The sequence below is a fragment of the Rhodamnia argentea genome, chromosome 1, assembly GCF_020921035.1.
Source record: "Rhodamnia argentea isolate NSW1041297 chromosome 1, ASM2092103v1, whole genome shotgun sequence".
NCBI classification, from domain to species: domain Eukaryota; kingdom Viridiplantae; phylum Streptophyta; class Magnoliopsida; order Myrtales; family Myrtaceae; genus Rhodamnia; species Rhodamnia argentea.
Genome location: NC_063150.1, coordinates 18,593,266 through 18,615,643, shown reverse-complemented (window position 1 = coordinate 18,615,643; position 22,378 = coordinate 18,593,266). Strand labels below are relative to the sequence as shown.

The window sequence follows — 22,378 nt, the reverse complement described above, 5'->3', positions numbered from 1 at the left end:
GAAGTCGTGGGTTTTTTCTTTTTCATTCTTTTATTTTTTTGGGGTTTTTGAGAGGTTAATGACTAAAAACAAAGACAAGGGCAAATAAGCATTAACACGAACAAAACACAAGAGAAGCCCCCACGGACACAACACAAACGCAGCAAACCGGGGCTACACAACACGAGACAGCCGAAACCAGGGGAGAAGATTTTTCTTTCGCAGTCTTTCTCCATATCAACACCATCCACCCTCAAGAGGTAGGTCTGGCCCTCTGTCTCTCTCTCTAAAGCTGTGTTCTTTTTGGCACTCTGAAACCCAGATCCCTAAGTAGCTAGAATCTATCTCCTCCTTGTTCATGGATTGTTCGTGAGAATTTATCTTTTTTTCTTTTTGGTGGTTTTACAGATCTTGAGGGTCGTTTTTTGGATCTGGGTTTTGGGAGATTGGAGTTCTTGTTCTGGGTTTAAGGGGTTTTGAGCAATGGCCACTGCTTATCCCATTCCCCTAACTGCTGCTCAGGTTTCTTTTTCTCAGTTCAACTCTACTTGTGTATGGGGCATACATGAGCGTATGCATGACCATATGACGCATTCTCAATTTTGCGTTTTTTTTTTTTTTGGTCTTTTGGCCCTGGATTCGATTTTACACAGTACATGATGTGCTTTCTTTTTGAGGCGTTGTGTTCAGGTAGGTACTTATTTCGTGGGGCACTACTATCAGGTGCTACAGCAACAGCCTGAGATTGTTCACCAATTCTATTCCGATGCCAGCACCATGCTTCGCATCGACGGCCATGTGAGAGAGTCGGCCACCGCAATGCTGGTATAATGTTTTCTCCTGTCTGCACTCTGTTTAATTTTTTACTGATTCGCACTCTATCTAGTCCACTTTTTGAGCATGTTCGAATCTTGAATCTGCTTTTCTTGTGTTACAGTCGTTGTTAGTGTCTTTTCCTCGGACCACTCAAATCAATGGACCAGACATGATGCTATGTGTGCAGTGCAATGGTTTCCATGTTGCTTATTCTGTGCAGTTTCATTAGCTTGAGATTTCTAGATTTCATTTTTGTTCGCGTTCAAGTTTTCAGTGGCTTTTGCATATTAAAATTCATTGAACAGAAAACGTTGCGCTTCCGAGCGCCTTTGTAGTCGAATCGCAGTTAGGAAGGCAGCAAACTGCTCCGACTACACATATGGACCTCCAGAATGCTTTGCTTAATTGACAGCATTAGTCTGAGCAGTATCAGCAGAAATTTTGTTCTTTTTCAACAATCATTTGGAAGGAGCGTTACTTTTGCCTTGGGTGGATTTGAAGCGCTTCCACCCCAATGAGCTAAATTGTTTTACCAGAAGCATCAATTAAATGTTGTGAATTTTGGTCTTCTTGTTGAATCTTGAGCTTGTGATGGTAGTTAAGTTATTTATAGAGATGAGCAAGTAAAGTAATAGATGTTGGAATCATCGATTATAGAGTGTGGTTTTGTTTTTTGAGCCTCCAGTACTGATTTTAAATGGTGTGTTATTAATGAGGTAGCTTCTCGATACTCAGATATGCTATCCTATTTTCGTGATGGAGGTGAACAAATCAGCTCATCTGGAAAGGTGTGCAAACTATGAAAGACTCTATCTGTGGGAAGCGTTTGCTTTGAAAAGATTTGCTTACAAACTGCCATTGGCTAATAGCAGCATAGTGTGCATAATTGTTCTCTAGAAGTACATACAGTAGGATGTTCGTTCTAGAAAAGACGGTGTCTGGATGATGTTGGATTGATCGAATCAATTCCATGTAATTGGTCTGGTAACTGAGTTAGGCTTGTGAAAAGTACTTTGATTGCTCAAGAAACATTCTTTTATTTGGTCATTCTGCTGAATTTTCTATGTGAAATTTTGGAGGTTGAGTTTGATGGCTGCCAAATGATTCTATTGTTTCACAGCTGGGTCTCATTGTCTCAGAATTTGATTCTCAGGATCATGCTCCTGCTAATATTTCTCTTAGATTTTTTTTTTACAGATTTCAAAATTTATGTATATGAAGTGAATATTGGGTGAACTTTAGCAATTGGATAGGGAATCTATGTGTTTTGCCCCTTCTTTGACCAATCCAGGTCTCTCGCTTTTCTGAGCAAAAGAAGTTATTTAAGATGACAATTCTGCGCAAGTGTTGCAACTTCCTTCTGTTAAGTCAATTGATTAGGTTCGCTGTACTCCTTATAGGTTTAAAGAGCCTATGACGCAGGAATTAGAGTTACGTGTCACCACTTGCGATCGAGTGTGTATCAATTTTTTATCGGAAAAGTTGTTCCTTGTTCAAAGGGTAGAGGGGAACGTGTTATATAAACGCAGAAGCCAGCTTGAGCCTTTTCATTACACTCAATACTAAGAGACATCTAAACTCTTATTTTTCCTAGGAAGTGAAACATTAGCAACACACTGAAGGCTTTTATAGGGTCCTTACTACTAGGAGATATACTAGATAAATTGATTACATAGCATCAGTAAGGTTACTATTAAATAATTTCTCATCATTTACTACATATGCATCTCCAGCTGATATGATACCTTTCTCGCCCACCATACATGACAAATCAAGTTTCTTTTCTATTTGTCTTTCTTGGTTGCCCAATTCAACTTTTCTTTTTCAACTTTTGTCTCTCTGGGTGTAACTGTGAGTTTGTGCGCATATCTCCCTTGTAGTAATAAGATTTAAACCTACTAACTGGACTTATTCCCGAGCCTCATACGCATGAAGGAACGTTGCCCACTAGGCATCTCGCTCAACAGTAAGATGCTCTCTTAAGTTAGGTCACCCTTTCAAACTCTTCCATTTGAAATTAGGGGTGTATGTTGGCTTCCATCTTAGAAATGCCAAGCATATAACTGAATATTCTCGTTCTATGCATTCTAATCAGAGGAAAGGGAAGTGAGCACGTCCAGCCCTAGAAGCAATCATTTGATGAGGAGAAGGCCGGGTTCTTCTGGATTGACCTGTACTTGTTATTGCACCTGTCTGCTTGCAGACGACACATCGAGTCTCAGAACTTGATAAGAAATGAAAAAGGAAGACATTCAAAATAAGTTTCAATCCCACTTATTTAGGACTGATCATGTTCTCTCTATGTCAATAGGGATGGCAATATTGGACACGACTTGTTTGCACTACGCAACACGAGGCAAAATCATGAACTATAGAAAAACCCAAATACGACTCGATATGATATGTGCAGCCCCAAATTTTGACACGAATATATGTGTATTCATCATAATTTAAATATTTGGCATACAGAATCAAATTCATGATGATTTGTGCTCGCATTACCGTTATACCATCCATCACAATTTGCGAGTCCTATATGACAGGTTGGGTCAATTGGAGGAAAATGATACATGCAATTAAACCCTACATTCGAATTTGCCTTTCAGCTTACTGTGTTATCAGTAGAGTTGATTAAGACAACTCACACTATAGTCTATTTTACTTGTCTTTTCAAGTGTATTTTTGGCTAAGTAATATTGGGCACTTGCTTGCGGGCACTTTCAAACTTAGGTTGCAGCTCACAATATAAAGCACAACTGCATGACCATGGTCTGTAACATTGTCAGTGATCTATAGGGTCCTCTATTCTGTGAAGAGGAGGCATCTGCAGCACAAACATGCAAACAAACGTTAAAGTCTTTTAAATAAAATGTAATCTATGAAATAAATCTTTAGCAAATTTGCATTCTCTTTATTATATTTTTAATAAAGTACTATGTAATATCTGTTTGCAAACAATGTTGGCCAACTTCTATTTTTTTGCTTGTGCTTCTGCTGTCTAATTTTGGAATGAATCCATTCTTATGGAAATGAGTTGTGGAACATATGGATGTAAGAGCTTGTGTTAGCAATTTATCAATTAATTAACTTCCACAGTGAATCATCCAAAAGGTGAGCTTTAATGGTTCAAGAGTCCGTTCAAGAGAGACATTTGATAATCTATAAGTAAAGAGTTTTGGTATGAGGCACCAAGGGGTTGCCAACCCATTTACAAATAGAACCTGAAGCCAAAAAGAGTTCTTATTGATTGCTGAAAAATCAGTGAATTAGTTGGGCTCTTTGCAGTTATGCGATCTGTTATCTTATATGGCTTCCAATTTCTCTTTTTCCTAAATGTATTCCCTGGTCCCAGAAAGTGGCAAGCCATGGGCTTTAGGTTGAAAAGTATATGTGGCTGGGCCATGTGCTTTGCTTGGTCTGCGAGAAATGGCTTGGTGCTTTCAGGCAGAGGGTCTTTTCTGTTTCCAGATATTTAGGCATAGAGTTGTTTCATGCTTCTTTGACAATGTTTGAATCTTACAAGATGTCGACAGAAAATTGTTCTCAGAGCAGTTCTTCCTAAACAAAACAAACGTTGTTATTTTGTTTGTTATCAGATCTACATATTAATGTTGAACTTTATGCACTCTGTCAATGAAGAGAAGATAGCACCAGGGGAACTTATTTTGGTATTTATATGGCAATATATATGCCAGTCCTTCTAGAGATGATATTCATGATTCCAGTATATTTTTTCTTTTAATATGACCCAGCATTGGACATGCACAGTCCTGCTTGATTGCCTGTTGTACGATGTTTCCATTGATTATTACAGTAGTCCTGTCTTTAATTGCCCACAGTGTGCAACTCTAATTGATGTGACTAGAGAGGGCCTGTGTTAAATGTTTCTTTCTTTGTGGCAGCAAATCCACTCGCTAGTCATGTCAGTCAGTTACACTGGAGTTGAAATAAAGACGATACATGCACTGGAATCTTGGAATGGCGGTGTTCTTGTGATGATTTCAGGTTCTGTGCAACAAAAGAACTTCACTCGCAGCAGAAAGTTTGTCCAGACGTTCTTTCTAGCTCCACAAGAGACTGGCTATTTCATTCTTAATGACATTTTCCATTTTGTCGAAGAAGACCAAACTCACCACCATCCTGCGGTTCTACTCGGTCAGAGCAATTATCCTACCAAACTCAGTGCTTCTCACCCAACTTCAGAGCCAGGTAAATATAGTTGTCTTTGATTGTCTAACCTGTCATCTCGTCAAAAAATACAATCTAATGATGGTGACCTAACATGATCATTTGGAGAAAGAAGGAAGCAATCGTTAAACACAATAATCGCCATTCTTGGGGCTCTTACTCAAATAGGTTAATTTCTGCCCCAAAAAAAAGAAAAAAGAAAAGTAGTGGGTTAATTCGCTGTGCTCAGTCTGTTGTTGTAATTCAAGTATGGCAAATTATGGTTGAATGGTAGCGTGGAAATGTTTGGTAATTATGAATTCATTCAGATAATGGTGCTGGAATTAAGAGCAGTCATTTCATAGTGCTAAAGGGAAAAGAAGAGTAGTCAGATTTTAATGCACAAAAATAACTGTCCTTCTGAATTCTAATTTCTTTGTCAAGAATCTGAGATTAAGCAATGGGTTTTACAGTGCCTACATATATGATGGGCGGGGAAGTCCAGGCACGGGAGTTTGCTCCTACATCTGATGTCAAGGAAAACGGCCTAGTCGACAATTATAGAGTGCCAGAAAGGTCTCAGCCAGTCCCTGAGTCAGAAAGTACATTGGAGGCCAATCAGCCGGCCGAGTCAAATGGCTTCGTACAGAATGTCGTAAATGCTTCTCAAGATAACTCACCGACTTCTGTCGATGAGTCTATTGGGGAGCCTCAAAAGCATACTTACGCCTCTATTGTGCGTGCTGCTTCTACTAACTTTTCGCCATTTCGACATAGATACACACCTGATAATTTCGTGATTAAATCTAACGGTAACTTCTCCTGCTTGTTTGCTTAATAGCTGCGTGTTGCCAAAGGACAATCTGCACCATCTGTGGCTCCACCTCCAGTGAACAAGAATTCTTTAGCTGTTTCAGAGTGGGATCATATTCCAGAGCCCACAGGGCAGCAGCCAATTGCACCAACTAATGTGCATGAACCGTCTGGAGCAGAGACAGGAGAGGAGATTTCAGGTGTAGACGATGAAGGTTAGTTTTCCAGCAACCCTCTCGTACATTGATTAAGTGTTTTGTGAAGAAGTGTAAAGTAAGCTTCAGCATTAAGTACTTTTGGTGAGCCACATATAGTATTTTTCTGAGCGCATTCCAGTCCATCAGTGTTCTACTCGTGTAAAGAATTCTATTATACTATCATAAAAGAATCATTTTTTGTTTTCTGCTTCCTTTTAGGTGAAATCAAATCTGTTTATGTAAGAAATTTGCCGCCTACTGTTTCTGAATCTGAAATAGAGGAGGAGTTTCGGCAGTTTGGTAAAATCAGACCTGATGGTGTAGTCATTCGGGGTCGCAAGGTTTCGCTCTCGTCCTTTCTAACTGCAAAATTCAAAGCAGATTGCTGGCTCTCGTTTCTTGTGCTGAAATGTGTTGATATGCAGGATTTAGGTGTTTGCTATGCATTTGTCGAATTTGAAGACATGGATGGTGTACACAATGCTGTCAAGGTGTGTAGTTGCATTGGATCGCTAATCATATTATATTAAAAGAAGATCTGTTATTTTTCTATTGTGGTGTTTCCGAACCCGGACTTGTGGTATGCAGTTTGACCACTCCACTGGGACTCATTGAATTGGCGTTTCAACCTATAGATAATTTACCTATTGACCAATTATTGTTGTTGTGATGCGAGCTGAAAAATTTGGCTAAGTGGTTAATAATGTCGAAAATGCAGGACAGGAAGTTATAGGCAGCAGGTTCAAATTATGCATAGTGCACTAATTGTTATTTATTGCTTTTGGCTTGCATTGAGAAACAAGAGACTTAGTTGTTGTCACTATTTTTACTGGATGAAGTGCACTTTTGTTTAATTGAATGCTTGTATGGTTAACTTCATTGGTACAGTAAAAAATCTGTGGAACTTGAAATTTATGGTTAAAAAGTAATGCTATGTATCATCGACTTTAAATCTATCTATGATTGGAGGAAGAAACAACACTGAGAATTCTGAGCCCATATGGTCTTAGAATGGTGTATCCTTTTGAAATTTCTGTTACATTACAAAATGTTATCGAGATTTCATTGCACAAGGGGAACCAAATTGGATAAAGCCTAAATGTTGTCTGTAATTGGTTCTATGTCAAGGATGGTTTTTGAGTTCGGTTGTGTCGAGTTTGGCTTGGGTTGGCTTTGGATTGAGGTTAATAAGGATTTGTATTCATTGACTTTTTGGTCAAAACTCTGTTGGATCAAGTACCTTTTTGGTTGGGTGTGAGACTTTTTAAGATGTTCTTTTCTTCAAGGTGCTCATGAAAATTGTACATTTTGGATGTTTTATGGGTAGTTTTCTGCTTTCTATGCAATTAGGAGATCGCTATTTTCTTGTAGACGACCGTATAATTTGTGGATATATGACTTGGACCATTTGGCATATATTTTATGTAGACTGGGAGTGCACAGATTGCTGGGCGACAAGTGTATATTGAAGAACGGAGACCGAACAGCAACATTCCATCCCGAACAAGTATGCTGTGCATATAAGTCTCAGTGTCACTATTATTTATGAATATCCTCTTTGTTCTTCAGTTATTAGTGATCGACACTTCTCTAGCAGGACGAGGCAGAGGGAGAGGTAGCTACCAAACAGAGTTTTCGAGGGGGCGATTTGGCGGGAGAAATTTTAGCAGGGGAAGTGGGCAGAATGGAGTGGACAGAGAATACAACAAGCCAAGAGGGAATGGTTTCTATAAGCCAAGTTCTCGACAAGACAGAGGTGTGTTGGGGCAACAGAATCCGAGGAACGGGCAAAGCCTACAGGAGTAGAGAAGCTTAGCAAAAGGAGCACAAAATTTTGAGGCCGAACTTTTTGAACTTATCAGATTCTATTCCGCCAATTTTTATGACCATAAATGGATAGTGATAGGAGCCAATTTTACTGTTTATGGGAGGACATTTTCTTGAAGAATGGTACCGGACATGGCCTTTGCTAATCTATAGGGTATGAGTCTGCAATTCGAGTTATAATCTCCGACATTTCGGAGTGAAATTTATTGACAATCACCTGGTTTTTGCTTAAAATTTTTCTGGATGAGTCCAAGTTCTGAACTCATCGGCGTCATCTGAAATAAGAGGTACACTATCTACCTTGAAATTCTATTTTATGTGCGATTGAGTGATTTGGTTCCTTTCAAACGTTGTTGAATGTGTCCTAAAGATATATAGGTGTTATGCGAAGGATTCGTCTGCAGTTGAAAGGGCCGTAACCGGTACATCCTTTTTTTCCTGCATAGTGATCCATTCGTCCGGGATGACAGCAAGAAAGAGTTGCCAACTGAAGATCTTGATGATACTGTTAAAATCTACTTGATTTGAGTGTACATGATTAATTCATTGTTTCTGTCATGGCTTTGTTTATATTGTACCATGTTTGCTCTGATCTTGGTGAATCTTGTGTTTTTCATAGAGTAAAGCATGATGCTGATCGATTAGCATCTCTTATCACGTATTGGTGGTTACTGTAAGATGTTCTTCATTTACAACTGTTGAATGACATGAAGACTGGTTGAACGAACTCCTACAATTTGCTGTTGCTCTGGAAAAAGGCTAAGACGATTTCACATTTTTATTGAAGTTGAGATACCGATTTGAGTCATTCCCTGTATCGGATAGATTCGCATTCAAAAGAGGTTCCTTCTGAATTTCTCGTGAGATAAATTCCGATTAAATTCGTAATCAGAAGAGGTGGGCAATTATAATGCGAGGTTTTGATTCTGAATTGGTTTGAACGTGACGGCACCGTCCATCGAGCAAGTCTGAGGGTTGAGCCAAATCAAGACATGTCACATGATATATATCACCTACAAACGAGAGGCACATGCAATTTGAGATCCCTCATATTTATATTTTTAAGAGTTAAGGTAATACACAGTCGGAGATTACCCGTCGAAATTAATAGATAAGACGAAGATAACCTCTCAAACTTATCATTTTAAAAGTCAATGGACCTTCGACCCAAAAAAAAAAAAAAAAGTCAATGGACCAGCTAACATAAACTGTCCATTTATCCGATTTCTTTCCACGAGACTCGTCAAGATAATAGATAAGATTGGAAAAAAAAAAAGAAAGAAAGAAAGAACACTTCCTTAAAATGATCAATTAAAAGTTAGAAGGTAAAATGTAAATAAGCTGATCATTTATTCTTCTTTATTCTTGTATCGATTGGTGTCTGGAGCTCTTTATGCAATTGAGTAATTTCCATCACGCTTGACAATGCCTTATCCCACACATCACGTAATTACCAGAGACACATAGGTCTTTCTTGCTTACTAATTTGTTTTAATATTACAAAATATAGATTATTCGCACACCGGGAGAATTACCAAAAAACTCCTAAACCTATTGCAACATTTTTATTCTGATTTTCTATAGGCTAAATAAGCAAATACTTTTATTTTGCTAAATCCAAAAAGGTTAACATCCATCTTTATCTTTACTTTTAGTGGAACGAGCAAAAGTTGTAGGTCATAAAATTCTTTAAATCCCACAGGTGAAAATATTTCCTAATGGTATTGAAAGCGCCAACAGTAGTCTCGGGATCAAGTCTTGGAATTAGCCAAAGTTCAATAAAATCATAACCGGACTACATGCGTTTTTCATATGCAAGTCTCGTGCAATTCTTGCGCATCATTTTCGGCCAATTAGTGGCATTTTCATCCAATGTAAGAAACTATTTTCTTTCTGTCCCACATTGCCTAGGGGGAGTCATGAGCTAGTTGATAAACTTTGGGGTTTTCTGCCCTGTGAAGCACATTTTAAAGCCGTGAGGACCAGTGGGCTCAAAGCGGATAATATTACATAGTGGTAGCCCCTTTGGTCTTTACAGGACGGCAACAGCCAATGGCTACAACATGGATGGAGGATTGAAGGCCATCGGATTGACCAATCAGAGAGAGACCACTCTTGTTTGGAACAAATCCACTGGTTGTCCTCTCTATGATGCCATTGTTCGGATGGCTGCTCGCACCAGCTCCATCTGCAGGAAATTGGGGCAAGAATTACCAGGGGGAAGAACCCATTTTGTGGAGGCTTGTGGTTTACCCATAAGCACATATTTCAATGCAGTGAAGCTGCTGTGGTGGAAGGAAAATGTTGATGCTGTTGAAGAGGCGTTGCAGAAAGGCGATGCTTTGTTTGGAACTATAGACACTTGGTTATTGTGGAATCTAACTGGAGGCATAGATGGGGGCGGATTACATGTCACTAATGTCTCAAACGCATCGAGAAAAATGCTCATGAATCTTAAAACACTAGATTGGGATCAGCCTACGCTGGATACAGTGGGTATTCCTGCTAAAAGTCTTCCTAAAATCATAATCAATTCTGAGGTAATAGGAGAAATTGCCAAAGGGTGGCAAATTCCTGGAGTTACTATCTCGAGATGTCTCGGGCTCATGTCTTGGAATTAACCAATTTTTTTTTTTTAAAATCATAACGGGACTATAAGCGTTTTTCATATGCAAGTTACAAGCAAGTCTCGTGCAATTCTTGCGCATCAGTTTTGGTCAATTAGTGGCATTTTCGTCCAATATAAGAAGCTATTTTCACTCTGTCCCACATCGCCTAGGAGGGAGTCCTGGGCTAGTTGATAAGGTTTAGGGTTCTCCACTTTGTGTAATGCGTTTTAAAGCTGCGAAGGCCAATCGGCCGAAAACAGACAATATTACATAGTGGTTGTAATGACCTAGAAACTATATCCCGTTATTCTTCCTCTTATCTAATTTATTAATTATTTTTCGCCAACTTTTATTCTTTATTTGCTGAAATGTTAGTAGCTAACCTAATCTAACAGACATAGCAACTTCCAAGATATTTATAAACATACTTAGTTTTACACATTTGTCTAAAATATATTTTACAATATACACTAACTTCGCTTACTATGTACAATCAAAATTGGAAGGTTACCCTCGACTATGGCTACTTTGCCCTTCCATACTCTTATTAACTATTAGGACCTCTTCCTCATCCTTACTCAGGTACTCTCCTAAGGTGTCACTCCGCCTTGAAAATCCGACAGTCTATTGAAATTGCGCAGGGGACCCATGAGCATTTTTTCGCCTACTTTTTGACGCCAATTTCTACATTCAGAACTTCATGCTGGGAATATTCCATGTGAGTTGGCAATCCAAATAGCGAGGCACGAGGTGGATCCATCTTAGCTTTCTGAAAAATAAGGGATGAACACACAACTCAAGAGGAAAAATCATTAGTTCCGAGATAGAGTAGAAGTTATAACACCCGATGTCATGAACCCCAAAGCTATCCCGTAATTCATTACTTAAATTCATCAAGCATGATATTAGTCATAATATCAAGCATACACTTAATGAATCCCATAAGCTTTTCCTTTCACTTTCAGATTCTCATTTGAACCTTTCATTTCTCATAACAATCTCGTCAACATCAATCACAATGTCAAACACAATTTCATAAAAGTAATATGCATTCTTTTCTTTTCACTTTCCGGCATCATTTTTCCCCAGGTTATAACGAGACTTTTGGTACGGGGCAATGTCTTCACCGTACGTGTACGACGGCACATTTATTCAATCAATCACTTGATAAATGACGTTTACACCATCGCCTCAAGTAAACTTTAGGGGGATGGCGGTACTCAATTTCGTTGTTGCGAACAACAGCCACTTTAAACTCATGTCATTTACCTCGAGCCCTTGCGCTTAGCTTTTCTAGACAACGGGGATGATTATTATTTTTAATGGCAATCACATACTTACACATACATGACCTCTTTATTACTTTTTATTAGGATTATCATACCATCCACACGTTCTAAAAAAATTCTTATATCGCATGCAATAAATGCTTATACACATGAAAATGACGTGATTTCTGAACCTATGTTTAGCAAGTTTTATACACACGTTCCAATAAGCATTTCATCTCATTCATAAAGAATAACCATGCATCCACTTCAATGAAGCATTGAACTAACATCCCTATGTTAAAACTAGTAATCCTCCTACCTTTTTTTTGTAGAGACTACTTGAGAACACACGAGGACGAGCGAGATCATAGCCACACAAGAGAGAACACTTGAGGAATGAGAAGATGGGCATGAGAGATGGCGTGAGATAAGGAGAGGGTGTGAGTTAGAGGGAGAGAAAAGAAAAAGAAGAATGGTTAGTTGTAAGAATTTTGAAAAGGTCTCACTCCCGTATATAGTAATTTTCTAGCTTACTCCCCAAGTTTGCTAATGTAAAATGCATTTAATTCATCTTGACTTTTCCTAACTTCTTTTTCAAGTTTCATTAATGAGTTTACTTCTCATTGGTCCACTTGTTTAAGCTAGTTATCTTAGGTTTCTGAGCTAGCTACTTATTCTCATTTGATTGGTCCACTTGTATGATTAATAATGAACTTTATCTTTTCATTTAATGCTTGAAAGTGACATTGATCTTATCCTATCTTTAATTACTTGAAAATGATATTGATCTTATCCTATAATTAAATGCTTGAAAATGACACTAATTTTATCCTTATCTAATTGACTTTACCTTGACTTACTAATTGACTTATGCATTGACTTGTTTATTGACTTTTTTTTTAACCAATGACTTTAACTATTAAGCATTGGGACGAAAAGGAACCTCGGCGACACAATTAGGCGGACGGCTGCAGGGTGCTCGGGCGAAACAATCCGCCAACACGTCGGCTAGGCGTGGTCACCGCCAAAGGGCATGTGCCCGGCCTTCGCCGTGCTAGGCCGGGCGAGGTTGGCGGTCCTTGTCCCAATCCGCCTCGTCGTTACTCATCTTATAACATGTTCTTTATCATGGCTAATCAAAATACAATCTATATACGATTTATTAATCGCTGATTTACTAATTGCTAAAATCGTGGTTGTCACAATTATGTTTTCTTTACCTTTACTATTAAAAGCGACATTATTCTTATCCTATCTTGAAAATGTGTAACGCCCCCTTAATTAGTTCTAAATTAGCCAGAAATAGCCGAAATGGATTGGAAAGCTAATTTACGCGGAGCGAAGTAGAAGATGATTCGGATTAAGCCATTGAATTAATTAATGGGCTTGGGGGCCTGAAAAGAGAATGGTGATCGAGAAGGAGTAGGTTGAGTCGGGCCCATTGTCAAAATTTCGGCCTAAATTAATCTAACCGTGGAGGACCCATTGAAGAACTATGGCCCAATCCAACTTAAGACAATGGGGCTGTGTGGAGGGCTTAGCCCAACAAGAACCGACCTAGTTCAATAGAACAAATGGTCTGTGATGAAAAAGGAACCGGAGTTGATCTTTTTATTAGCAACCCATATGCCCTCAAAAGTAAGGCCCAAATTCCTCTCCCCTAGTCGTGAACGTGAGCCCATTTTACAGCTTGTAAATGGCCTATCTAGGTAACAAAGGCATAAAGAAATGATCCCATTTTCTATTTTCCATCTTCCTCGATTGTGTAACCAGCCAACACATCCTCTATTCCTCTGGTTCGACTTCCGTCTTTTGGTCGAGTGTCCGGTCGTTCCACGCCAATGCAAACGAACTACTTTGGCAAGCTCAAGAGCAAAAATTGCAACAAGAACTAAGATAAGTTGTTTCTCTAACCCATTCACTAATTCTTTCAATGGGAGTTGAAACGGGTGAGCTGGGTTGGTGGATAGGTTGCTGGTCGCTCTCAACCGTAGTGTTGCGGGTAGTTGTATGTCGAAGCCGACCTTATGGATGTCAAGTAGAGGCAATGGGTGTTGCAATTTGGTTATTCGATCGCAAAAATACAAAGGTGAGTTCATGGGTATGATGGCGTGGAAGAGAAGTTCGGTTCGAGTTCGTTTTAGCTAGCGGATATCCATTGATGAACGCGTGAGCTGGTGAGTGCTGATTGTGGTTTTGAATGTTATTGAATGACTTGCGAATAAACCTGATTTGTGGAGATGCATTGGACAGGAAGAACTTGTGAATGTGGGAAAGATTGATGGCGATGAAGAGATCATGAGGTCTAAACTATGTCTACAAATAATTACAACGTGAATGCTTTGAAAAAAAAAAAAAAGAGAGAAGAAAAAGATCAATTTGAGTACCGATCATATAACAAGTGCCTAGCTGATTCGCACTAACATCTATTCTTTAACTTGTAATGCTAGGAGGTCAGTTCCATATTCGCCCGATATATTTTATTGCCTTTATAGTAATAAAGTTGGTTATTGTGGAACACAACATGACATGACATGACATAAGGCACGCATTGATCCCGAACATGGACATGGTCTTGCATATCATGAATTTGGACCGCTTAAGGTTTGTGGAAATGGGCTTTGTGCTGGGAAGAATATACCTCATGGAGTTTATGGAAAGACTCTACCGTGTGCCCGGGTGGCCCTGTTGTGTGACCGAGCCAGTATCTCAAGCGGTATGGAGCAACATCGTAATTGCATGGCTGAAATGGACGGGTCACAATAATTATGATTGACATGTTTCACATGCATACAATCATGATCATATTTCATATCATAGCGTATTTTTATGTTACAGCTTATAGTATATTTCAATGTGAATACTAAGGTTTGGCTGCTTGGAATCTTGATGCTTACCTAATTTATCGTTAACTCGTTCATCTCATTGAATAAATTAGTCGGTGAATTAGAGATTTAACATGCTGAGATTTGTCTCACCCTATTATCGTTGAATTTTTTTTAGGTAACTAATTATGGCCAACCTCCCCGCTCCGCCATCCGCCTCCTATGGTGCGCCCATTCACCTTACGTGAGACGTCGCCCCCTTCACTATTCCTAAGGCATCGGGCCTCGAGTTCGTCCGACTCACCCGCACTCTTTGGGTACATGGAGGAATAGATGTGGGAATTGTCCCATACCACTTCATGGCTGTCTACGGCCGGCTAGAGAGTGGCCTCTTAGGTCCTTTACCATATGATTACGTGGGCAGCGGTGGCGATGGAGGAGCGAGCGGCGGCTTAGCCTAGGAGGATCCTGGACTACTTAGATGCACACATATATATATATACGTATTGTGTATATAATGATCAACAATTTTGAACCGTAGATCGACCGACTTCAGAGCCGGGGAGCTTCCGGGTTTTTTTGATATTGTATATACATGCCTAGTTAGGTATGTCGGGTAGAGGCGTTAGGCACCTTTTTGAGGCCGTCTTGAGGTTGTTCTCCCGGGATTGTACTAAAACCGATTCGATCTTAGTCGCTTATGAACTAGTGATGTAATGATCTATAAATGACTATAATGTATGGACTTCATGGTAGTTTGGCTGTGTTCTTATATCGTTTCTTTATTTCGAAAATCCAAAAAATAAAAATAAAATAAATAATAAATAATAAGTATATACTCGATAATGTATCGTTAGCGAATGTGGCGGGTCCGGGACTCACAGCTTTGTTGGTATCTATCATGCCCGATCTCCGGGTTATCAATACCCCTCGGGTTATAAAATGACGACGTCTGGAGCACATTATCAATCCTTTTTTTTTTTTTTATCATTTTATTAAGTGCATGCAGAGCGTGCAACTCTCAAACAATACATTAATCAGCGGGAATAAAAAAGTAGGACATCATATCAATTAACATTAGCTAGCTCAAGAAAAGACTATTTCATGAATATATACTCTTTAACCCTAAAGAAGCTACAACATATACAAGCCCACACTTCCATGTTGCTCCCAAAGACCATAAAAAAGATACCGGGGTTAGGGCAGGGTTATGGTCATATCTACTTCAAAAAAGGGGTCATGTCACCCTTGTCATCCACGTCAACGGATCTCCACAAAAGGTCTCCTCGACCACAACCACTCGAAGGCAATAGTCGGGCGGGGGCGAGGGGTCTTAGTTCGGGTCAGAGTCAAGGTTCTCCACATCCTTGTCTGGGGGTAACGATGTCCATAGGGTCCTAGGCTTAGACCATCGGGGATGCAGATGGCAGCCCGTCGAATCCACGGATCGGCCCATAGAGAGCATTCCCTTGACGCACAAATTAGGCTTTGAAGCGGTGGGGCACTAGGTGCTCCAACTCCTCCTCTACTAGAGGGTCATCACATGATGCTCCTAAACCCGATCCGTACTTGGAACAGGATGGTATGTGATATCAAATGATTGGTCGCGGGGAACACCAAACTTGACTAGACGAACCTCCATTACCTTAGTCTTGGAAAGGTCAACAACAATAGAGTGAGATATAAAATCTCCGTGAGTCAATGCCTAAGTCCAACTAGAGCCCCGATTCACATAAGGAGGCCTAAACATGCAGCACAAGTCAATAACAAATCAATGGCATGCGATCTACGCAACGCTCAAGCTATCATAGGAGCAGGCACAACCCAACAAGATATCATCAATTACATACAAGCTTACCCCGCTTTGGTTCACATATATGCAATACTCGACACAAGTCAACAATCACGTAGACCAAGGCACGCAATTAGAACATTCATCATAGCTTGCATACACAGTGCACCACACGTGTTCCAGTTATTAATGGCCACTCGGCCCAGCACACTAGACAGTTGGTACTCTTCTGGCATGACCAAACATCGTTCCATTCCTTTGGTAACGGCGATCGATGAGCGACATGGTTCCAAGTACCTTTGGCATGGACTAATAATCAAGCATTCCTATAGGGAGTATCGGTTCGCACCTTCCCACGACCAGCATCCTATAAGTCGTGTGGTTTCCAAGTATCCTTGGCACGAACATACCAGGCTTCATCCCTAAGTACCAAGGGTAACAAAATCCACAATATGACCATATAATCATGCTAGGCAATCGGCCAATTCTTATCTTTGCATTTAGTTCAATGTTCACATGGTCGCGCTTAAAACTCGGTCACATGCCAATTTCATGCTCAAATATGCAATTTGACTTCATACTTAGTCACATGAATGCACATATTATCTACCGGACTTTACATCTTATAAAGGGTGATTAATCCTTATATATAATATATATACACAACCAATGCACATCGCAGTCAATTACTAATCACTCATTAATCACTCGATAATGATAATTAATTAAGTCCATCTTAATTAATCACCTTGTCGATTCTCAATACACTCGACTTCAGATAATTAACTCGCTCTAATGAAATCGAGTATAATCTACAATCAAGTAACCACAATCTATTTTATCTAACCGGAGTTAACTTAAACTAATTGTGATCATTTAACCTAACCAGGGTTACTAACTTAACTGGACCACGCTTAGCTAACTAATTTGTAATTAACACTAACTAATCTATCCTTAAAAGCAATTAATGTCCTAATCATTGATGATGACGGCGGAGGTGGCGACAATGGCGGCGGCGGCGAAGCTCATGGGCACGGCGACGACTTGGGGGCTCTCAAGACTCTCGGGTGCGTCGGGGGCCAACCGGCGGTCCACGACGACCTTGATGAGAGAGAGAGAGAGAGAGAGAGAGAGAGAGAGAGAGAGAGAGGAGGGATGTGAATGATGGGGATTGGTGGGTGGGTGAGTTGACTAGAGTGGGGCCCACCAAGGGTCAAGTCAAATTTTAAATTTTCATCATGTAATGCATAATATCTAGTGGCAAAATGGTCATTTGGTATTTTAGGACTGGTTGGTCATTTGGCACAAAAAACTAAGGACAATTTGGTATTTTCACAGCTAGGGTTCGGTTAGGGCTAGGCTCGAGCCCGAAGGGTTCCAGTGCTACGGTCTGGTGGCTTGATTACCCGGGCTTGACTTTCTCTAATCGACGTCTCAAGATAATCCAATTATTGTCCTTTAAATCCTCAAAATTCAATATTAGTTAACAGGCTGGAATTCATGATTTTAAATTCATTGCATCTAGTTTTCTTACGGACATGAAATTTTGGAGCGTCACAACTCTCCCCTCCTTAAGGAATTTCGTCCCCAAAATTACACCACTATTACAAACCTTTAGAAAGAAAAAGAATAACTACTCTTCATAACCTCTTCACTTTCCTACGTTGCTCCTCCTTCCGTCCCGTGGTGTTGCAAAATCACTTTGATAAAAGGGATCTTCTTGTTCCGAAGCACTTGCTCTTTCTTGTCCACAATCTTTCTTGGGCGCCCCACGTACGATACTCGCTCATCCAACTCGATCTCCTCAAAACTTAACACATGAGCCGGGTCATGCTCTACTTCCTTAGTATCGACACGTGGAAAACGTTATGTGACATCCCGAAATTTTGAGGTCTATAAGAAAATAAATTCAATGGATTTTATCCATGAATTTCGATTTGGTGAATAAAATGAGATTTTTGAGATTTAAGAGACAATAATTGGATTGTTTTGAGATGTCGGTCAGAGAACGTCAAGCCCGGATAATCGAGCCATCAGATTATGGTACCGAGACCCTTTGCACTTGAGCTTAGTCTTGCCCGAACCTTAGAAGTGAATTTACCATTTTTCCCGTAAAGGTAAATTTACCGTTTTGCCCTTGGATATTATCCATAAGTGACAAATTAATAAGTAGTTGATTTGACCCGTGGGGCCTACCTTTTCTTCTTCTTCTTCCCTAAGTTTGGCCGTGCCTCTCTTTCTCTCCTCTCTTCCCCTCCATTTTCGTGAGAAATCTTCCCCATCCCGAGCTCCCTCTCTTTCTCGGATTTCTACGCTTGCGCCCTAGAAGAAATTGCTCGTTTGAGCTCGTTCGGAGAGCGAATCGAGCTCCATTTTCTCCTATGCGACCGTAAGATCGAGGGCTATTTGGATACGAGGGCTGATTGTCTAGAAAGTTGATAGAATTTCGTGGATCCGAGCTGGATAGAGGCTGGACGGTGGAGACCCTATTTGTTCAGCGTCTATTCAAGCTCTGCCATTCGTCGTTCTTTGTCACGCCATCACGGGTTTCATCGCGAAGCCGCGCACCTCCAATTCAAGCCATCTGTGCACCGCCGAATCGTCCACCGCCATAGCTCACTGCCGCCCATCGTTGAACCGCCCGCCGCTTGCGCTATTTATGTTACCCGGGCCATCGTCGCCAAACAATTTATCGTGAATTAACCCCTAAACTCTGATTAGGACGTTAATTACGTTTAGGGATAGATTATGTTTTGTTAATTGTGCGTTAGTTTAATTAATGATGGTTGGGTTAAGTTAATTGACCACGGTGGAGTTAGTTGATGCAGATTAGGTTAGTTAACCCTGGTTAGTTAAAGTAACCATAGTTACTTTTAGTTAACTATAGTTACTTTTCATTAACAGCAGTTGCTTTTAATTAGTTATACTACTTTTCGATAATTGTAGTTACTTTATGTTGACCATGGTTGGGCTAGTTAACCTTGGTCGATAAGCTATCGGTTTGGACGATAAGCTATCGAGGTTAGTTGATCAGGTCGGGTTAGTCAATCCTGATTAGTTAAAGTAACCGTAGTTACTTTTAGTTAACTATAGTTACTTTTCATTAAAAGTTGTTGATTTTAATTAACTATAGTTACTTTTCGATAACCGTAGTTACTTTATGTTAATCATAGTTATTTTTTGTTATCCATGGTTGGGTTAGTTAACCTTGATCGATAAACTATCGGTTTGGACGATAAGCTATCGAGGGTTAATTGACTATGGTCGGGTTAGTCAACCCTGGTTAGTTAAAGTAATCGTAGTTACTTTTAGTTAACTATAATTACTTTTTATTAACAGCAGTTGTTTTTAATTAGCTATAGTTACTTTTCGACAATTGTAGTTACTTTATGTTAACCATGGTTACTTTTTGTTAACCATGGTTGGGTTAGTTAACCTTGGTCGATAAGCTATCGGTTTGGACGATAAGTTATTGAGATTTGGACGATAAGTTATCGAGATTTGGACGATAAGTCGTCGAGGTTTTGACGATAAGTTATCGATTTATTATTTTACTAATATTATTGTGTAGTTTTAATACTCGTTTGTGATTATTCCATGCTTGAATTGTGATGTCAATATTAGAAATAACCATATAAATTGGCTTATATAACTAAATAAATTGATCGGTAATCCTCAAGGATGTTTGATAAGAAAGTATGCTGAGTTTGGTAGTTGAATTATGTGCTGGTAATCATATGCAATTTATTTACTGCATATTTTGGCATGAGAGTTGCAATAATTCGAGAAATACCCGAATAAGTTGGAAGACCCCCATAGGAAGACGTGTGTGCCCTCGATCGGCCGTAATTGATCGAAACGATAAATCCTTGGTATAGTAGGAAGAACCCCATATGAAGACGGACGTGCTCTCGATCGGCCATAATTGATCGAAAGGATAAATACCGGAATGGATCGGAAGACCCCCGTATGAAGACGGGCGTGCCCTCGATTGGCCGTAATTAATCGAAAGGATAAATCCCTCGTACAATCGGAAGACCTTGTATGAAGACAACGTGCCCTCGATCGGCCATAATTGATCGAATGAATAAATACTCGGTCGAGCCGGAAGACCCCTGTGTAAGGACAAGCATGCTATGAGTACAGCCGGAAGACCTCGTATGAAGATGGGCGTGCCCTCGATCGGCCATAATTGATCGAATGAATAAATACTCGGTCGAGCTGGAATACCCCCGTGTAAGGACGAGCATGCTATGCGTAGCTGTAATAATGAGAGTATGCTTGAGCGCACTATGCACGAGAAAATTGACATGTGTTTTGATTACGTCATTTATTTAATTGTATTGTATTGCGTACAATGATTTGTAACTTGCAAGGCGTGTACCAAGGCAAAGTTAGGTTGCTTATGATTGTATGTTAGCATACTCATGTATATTGTGATGTATTATGCATGAAAGTTGTGATCGGTGTTCCGGTTGTGAGCCTTAATTTGTGTGTGGTTGAATGCCCCGTTGAGTACTATATAATATGTGAGCTAAAGCGGGGTAAGTTCACATGTGATTAATGGTTAACTGTTGAGTTGCGCCCGATCATGTGGTAGCTATAGCGTTGCGGCAGACGCGCGCTATTGATCCGTTATCGACATTGACTTGTTTGTTTAGGCTACCCTGAGCGAATCCGCGCCCTACTCGAACTTAGGCTTTGACTAACGGAGATTTTATATATCACCCATTATTGTTAATCATTTTTTAGGCCCTTAGCTATGGAAAGCTAGAAGTAGACGTGTATTTCTTTTTGAGTTAACATGGAGTAGCGTTGACCCCAACCCGAACCTAATATTTTTTATGGTTATAGAAAGTGGCCCCGATGTAGGGCTTGTATATACATATTTTCCAAGATTAACGAGATACATAAATGAAATTATCTTTTGCTACCGTTGATCGATTTGACTGGTCGCTTGTCTATCCTTATTGTTTTAAATATTGTTTGGTGAAGTAACACGTTCCGCATGCGCTTAATCAAAGATAAAAAAATGAATGGGTCGATGACGCATCCTGGGACGTCACAACTTAACGACCGAGAAAGGATATTGGCGTGCTCGATGGGTGCGGGGCTTGACACGTTATGTACCCGAGCAAGTCTTGGCGGCAACGCAATATGATACAACAGATTTCTAATCCGCTCTAGAATCTCAATGGTCTTACATACCTCGGTTTCGGCACCTACCTCACCAACTACCTCCGTGGACAGTCCCTCACTTGGTGGTTGTGTTGACCACACCCAAAGCAGGCTGTTCCTCGAAACGGGTATAGGGCAGTCCGATGCCTCTAGCTGCATAAACGGCACACTCCACCCGCATTGGACACATGCTTTCCAATAGCACTCCTCCGATTGGGTGGGATGTGGTATTTTCCTCATGGCATCGGCCTCTTCCCAAATCGATGGTCACTCCTCCTAGAGGGCACAATTCGCGATCCAAATGCAATTGCCCATTCAGTGATATTTCTCTCTACCAACCGGGCCCCCTCATACAATTCATCATAGTCCTTCGGGTTCAACGACACCAGCAGGCCCTTAATCTCGAGCTTCAACCCACCCCTAAATCTTCACGCCCTATCCACAGAGTCTTCCACCAATCTCGAGGCAAACTTAACCTCATACTGGTCAACGGACATCCGATTCTAGCGTAGACGCAAAAACTCCGTCATATTCTATTCCCTTATGCAGACCGAGAAGTACTTACCGTAGAAAGCTTCCACGAAGGTGTCCTATTCGGGGACCGTGCTCTCTGGAAAGATCCTTCCTCGAGATGCTTCTCACCAAGTAATCGCGTTCCCTTACAACTAATACACATCCAGTGTAATCTTGTTTTCCTCTAACCACCTCAGCAACATGAAGTCTTCTCTAATTTCTTCACTCACAAAGTGGTAGCCTTCCGATCATCCACTCTTGAAAACTTAGGCGACTTAAGCTTCAAAAATTGCTCCACCAACTTATGCGCCTATTGTCCTCTATTCCCATTTTCAACCAACGGTTCTTCTCGTGGTGTAGCAGCAGAAGCAGCCTGTTCCTCGCTGCCCAA

The 22,378-nt window shown here is 40.3% G+C and overlaps 1 protein-coding gene across 2 annotated transcripts; it reads left to right on the top strand.

Annotated features, from left to right (window-relative positions):
* The first annotated feature begins 90 nt into the window (after nt 1-90).
* LOC115732544 (nuclear transport factor 2-like) lies at nt 91-8,027 on the top strand. Of its 2 annotated transcripts, XM_048280696.1 has the most exons (10): nt 91-239; nt 388-501; nt 670-804; nt 4,698-5,004; nt 5,436-5,698; nt 5,804-5,990; nt 6,192-6,313; nt 6,398-6,463; nt 7,401-7,479; nt 7,570-8,027. In XM_048280696.1, the coding sequence occupies exons 2-10, from the start codon at nt 463-465 to the stop codon at nt 7,776-7,778; spliced, it is 1,407 nt and encodes a 468-aa protein (XP_048136653.1). In that variant the 5' UTR covers nt 91-239; nt 388-462; the 3' UTR covers nt 7,779-8,027. The 2 variants fall into 2 exon arrangements, with proteins under 2 accessions (XP_048136653.1, XP_048136660.1); XM_048280703.1 differs by lacking the exons at nt 91-239; nt 388-501 and adding an exon at nt 2,891-2,950 and having other exon boundaries at nt 666-804.
* Nucleotides 8,028-22,378: the final 14,351 nt, after the last annotated feature.

Excerpts from the sequence above, each read along its gene's own strand:
- LOC115732544 (XM_048280696.1), top strand. The coding sequence starts at position 463 with ATGGCCACTGCTTATCCCATTCCCCTAACTGCTGCTCAG. Across the intron at positions 5,005-5,435 it reads TCACCCAACTTCAGAGCCAG|TGCCTACATATATGATGGGC; the intron begins GTAAATATAGTT and ends TGGGTTTTACAG. Across the intron at positions 6,464-7,400 it reads GTGTACACAATGCTGTCAAG|ACTGGGAGTGCACAGATTGC; the intron begins GTGTGTAGTTGC and ends TATTTTATGTAG.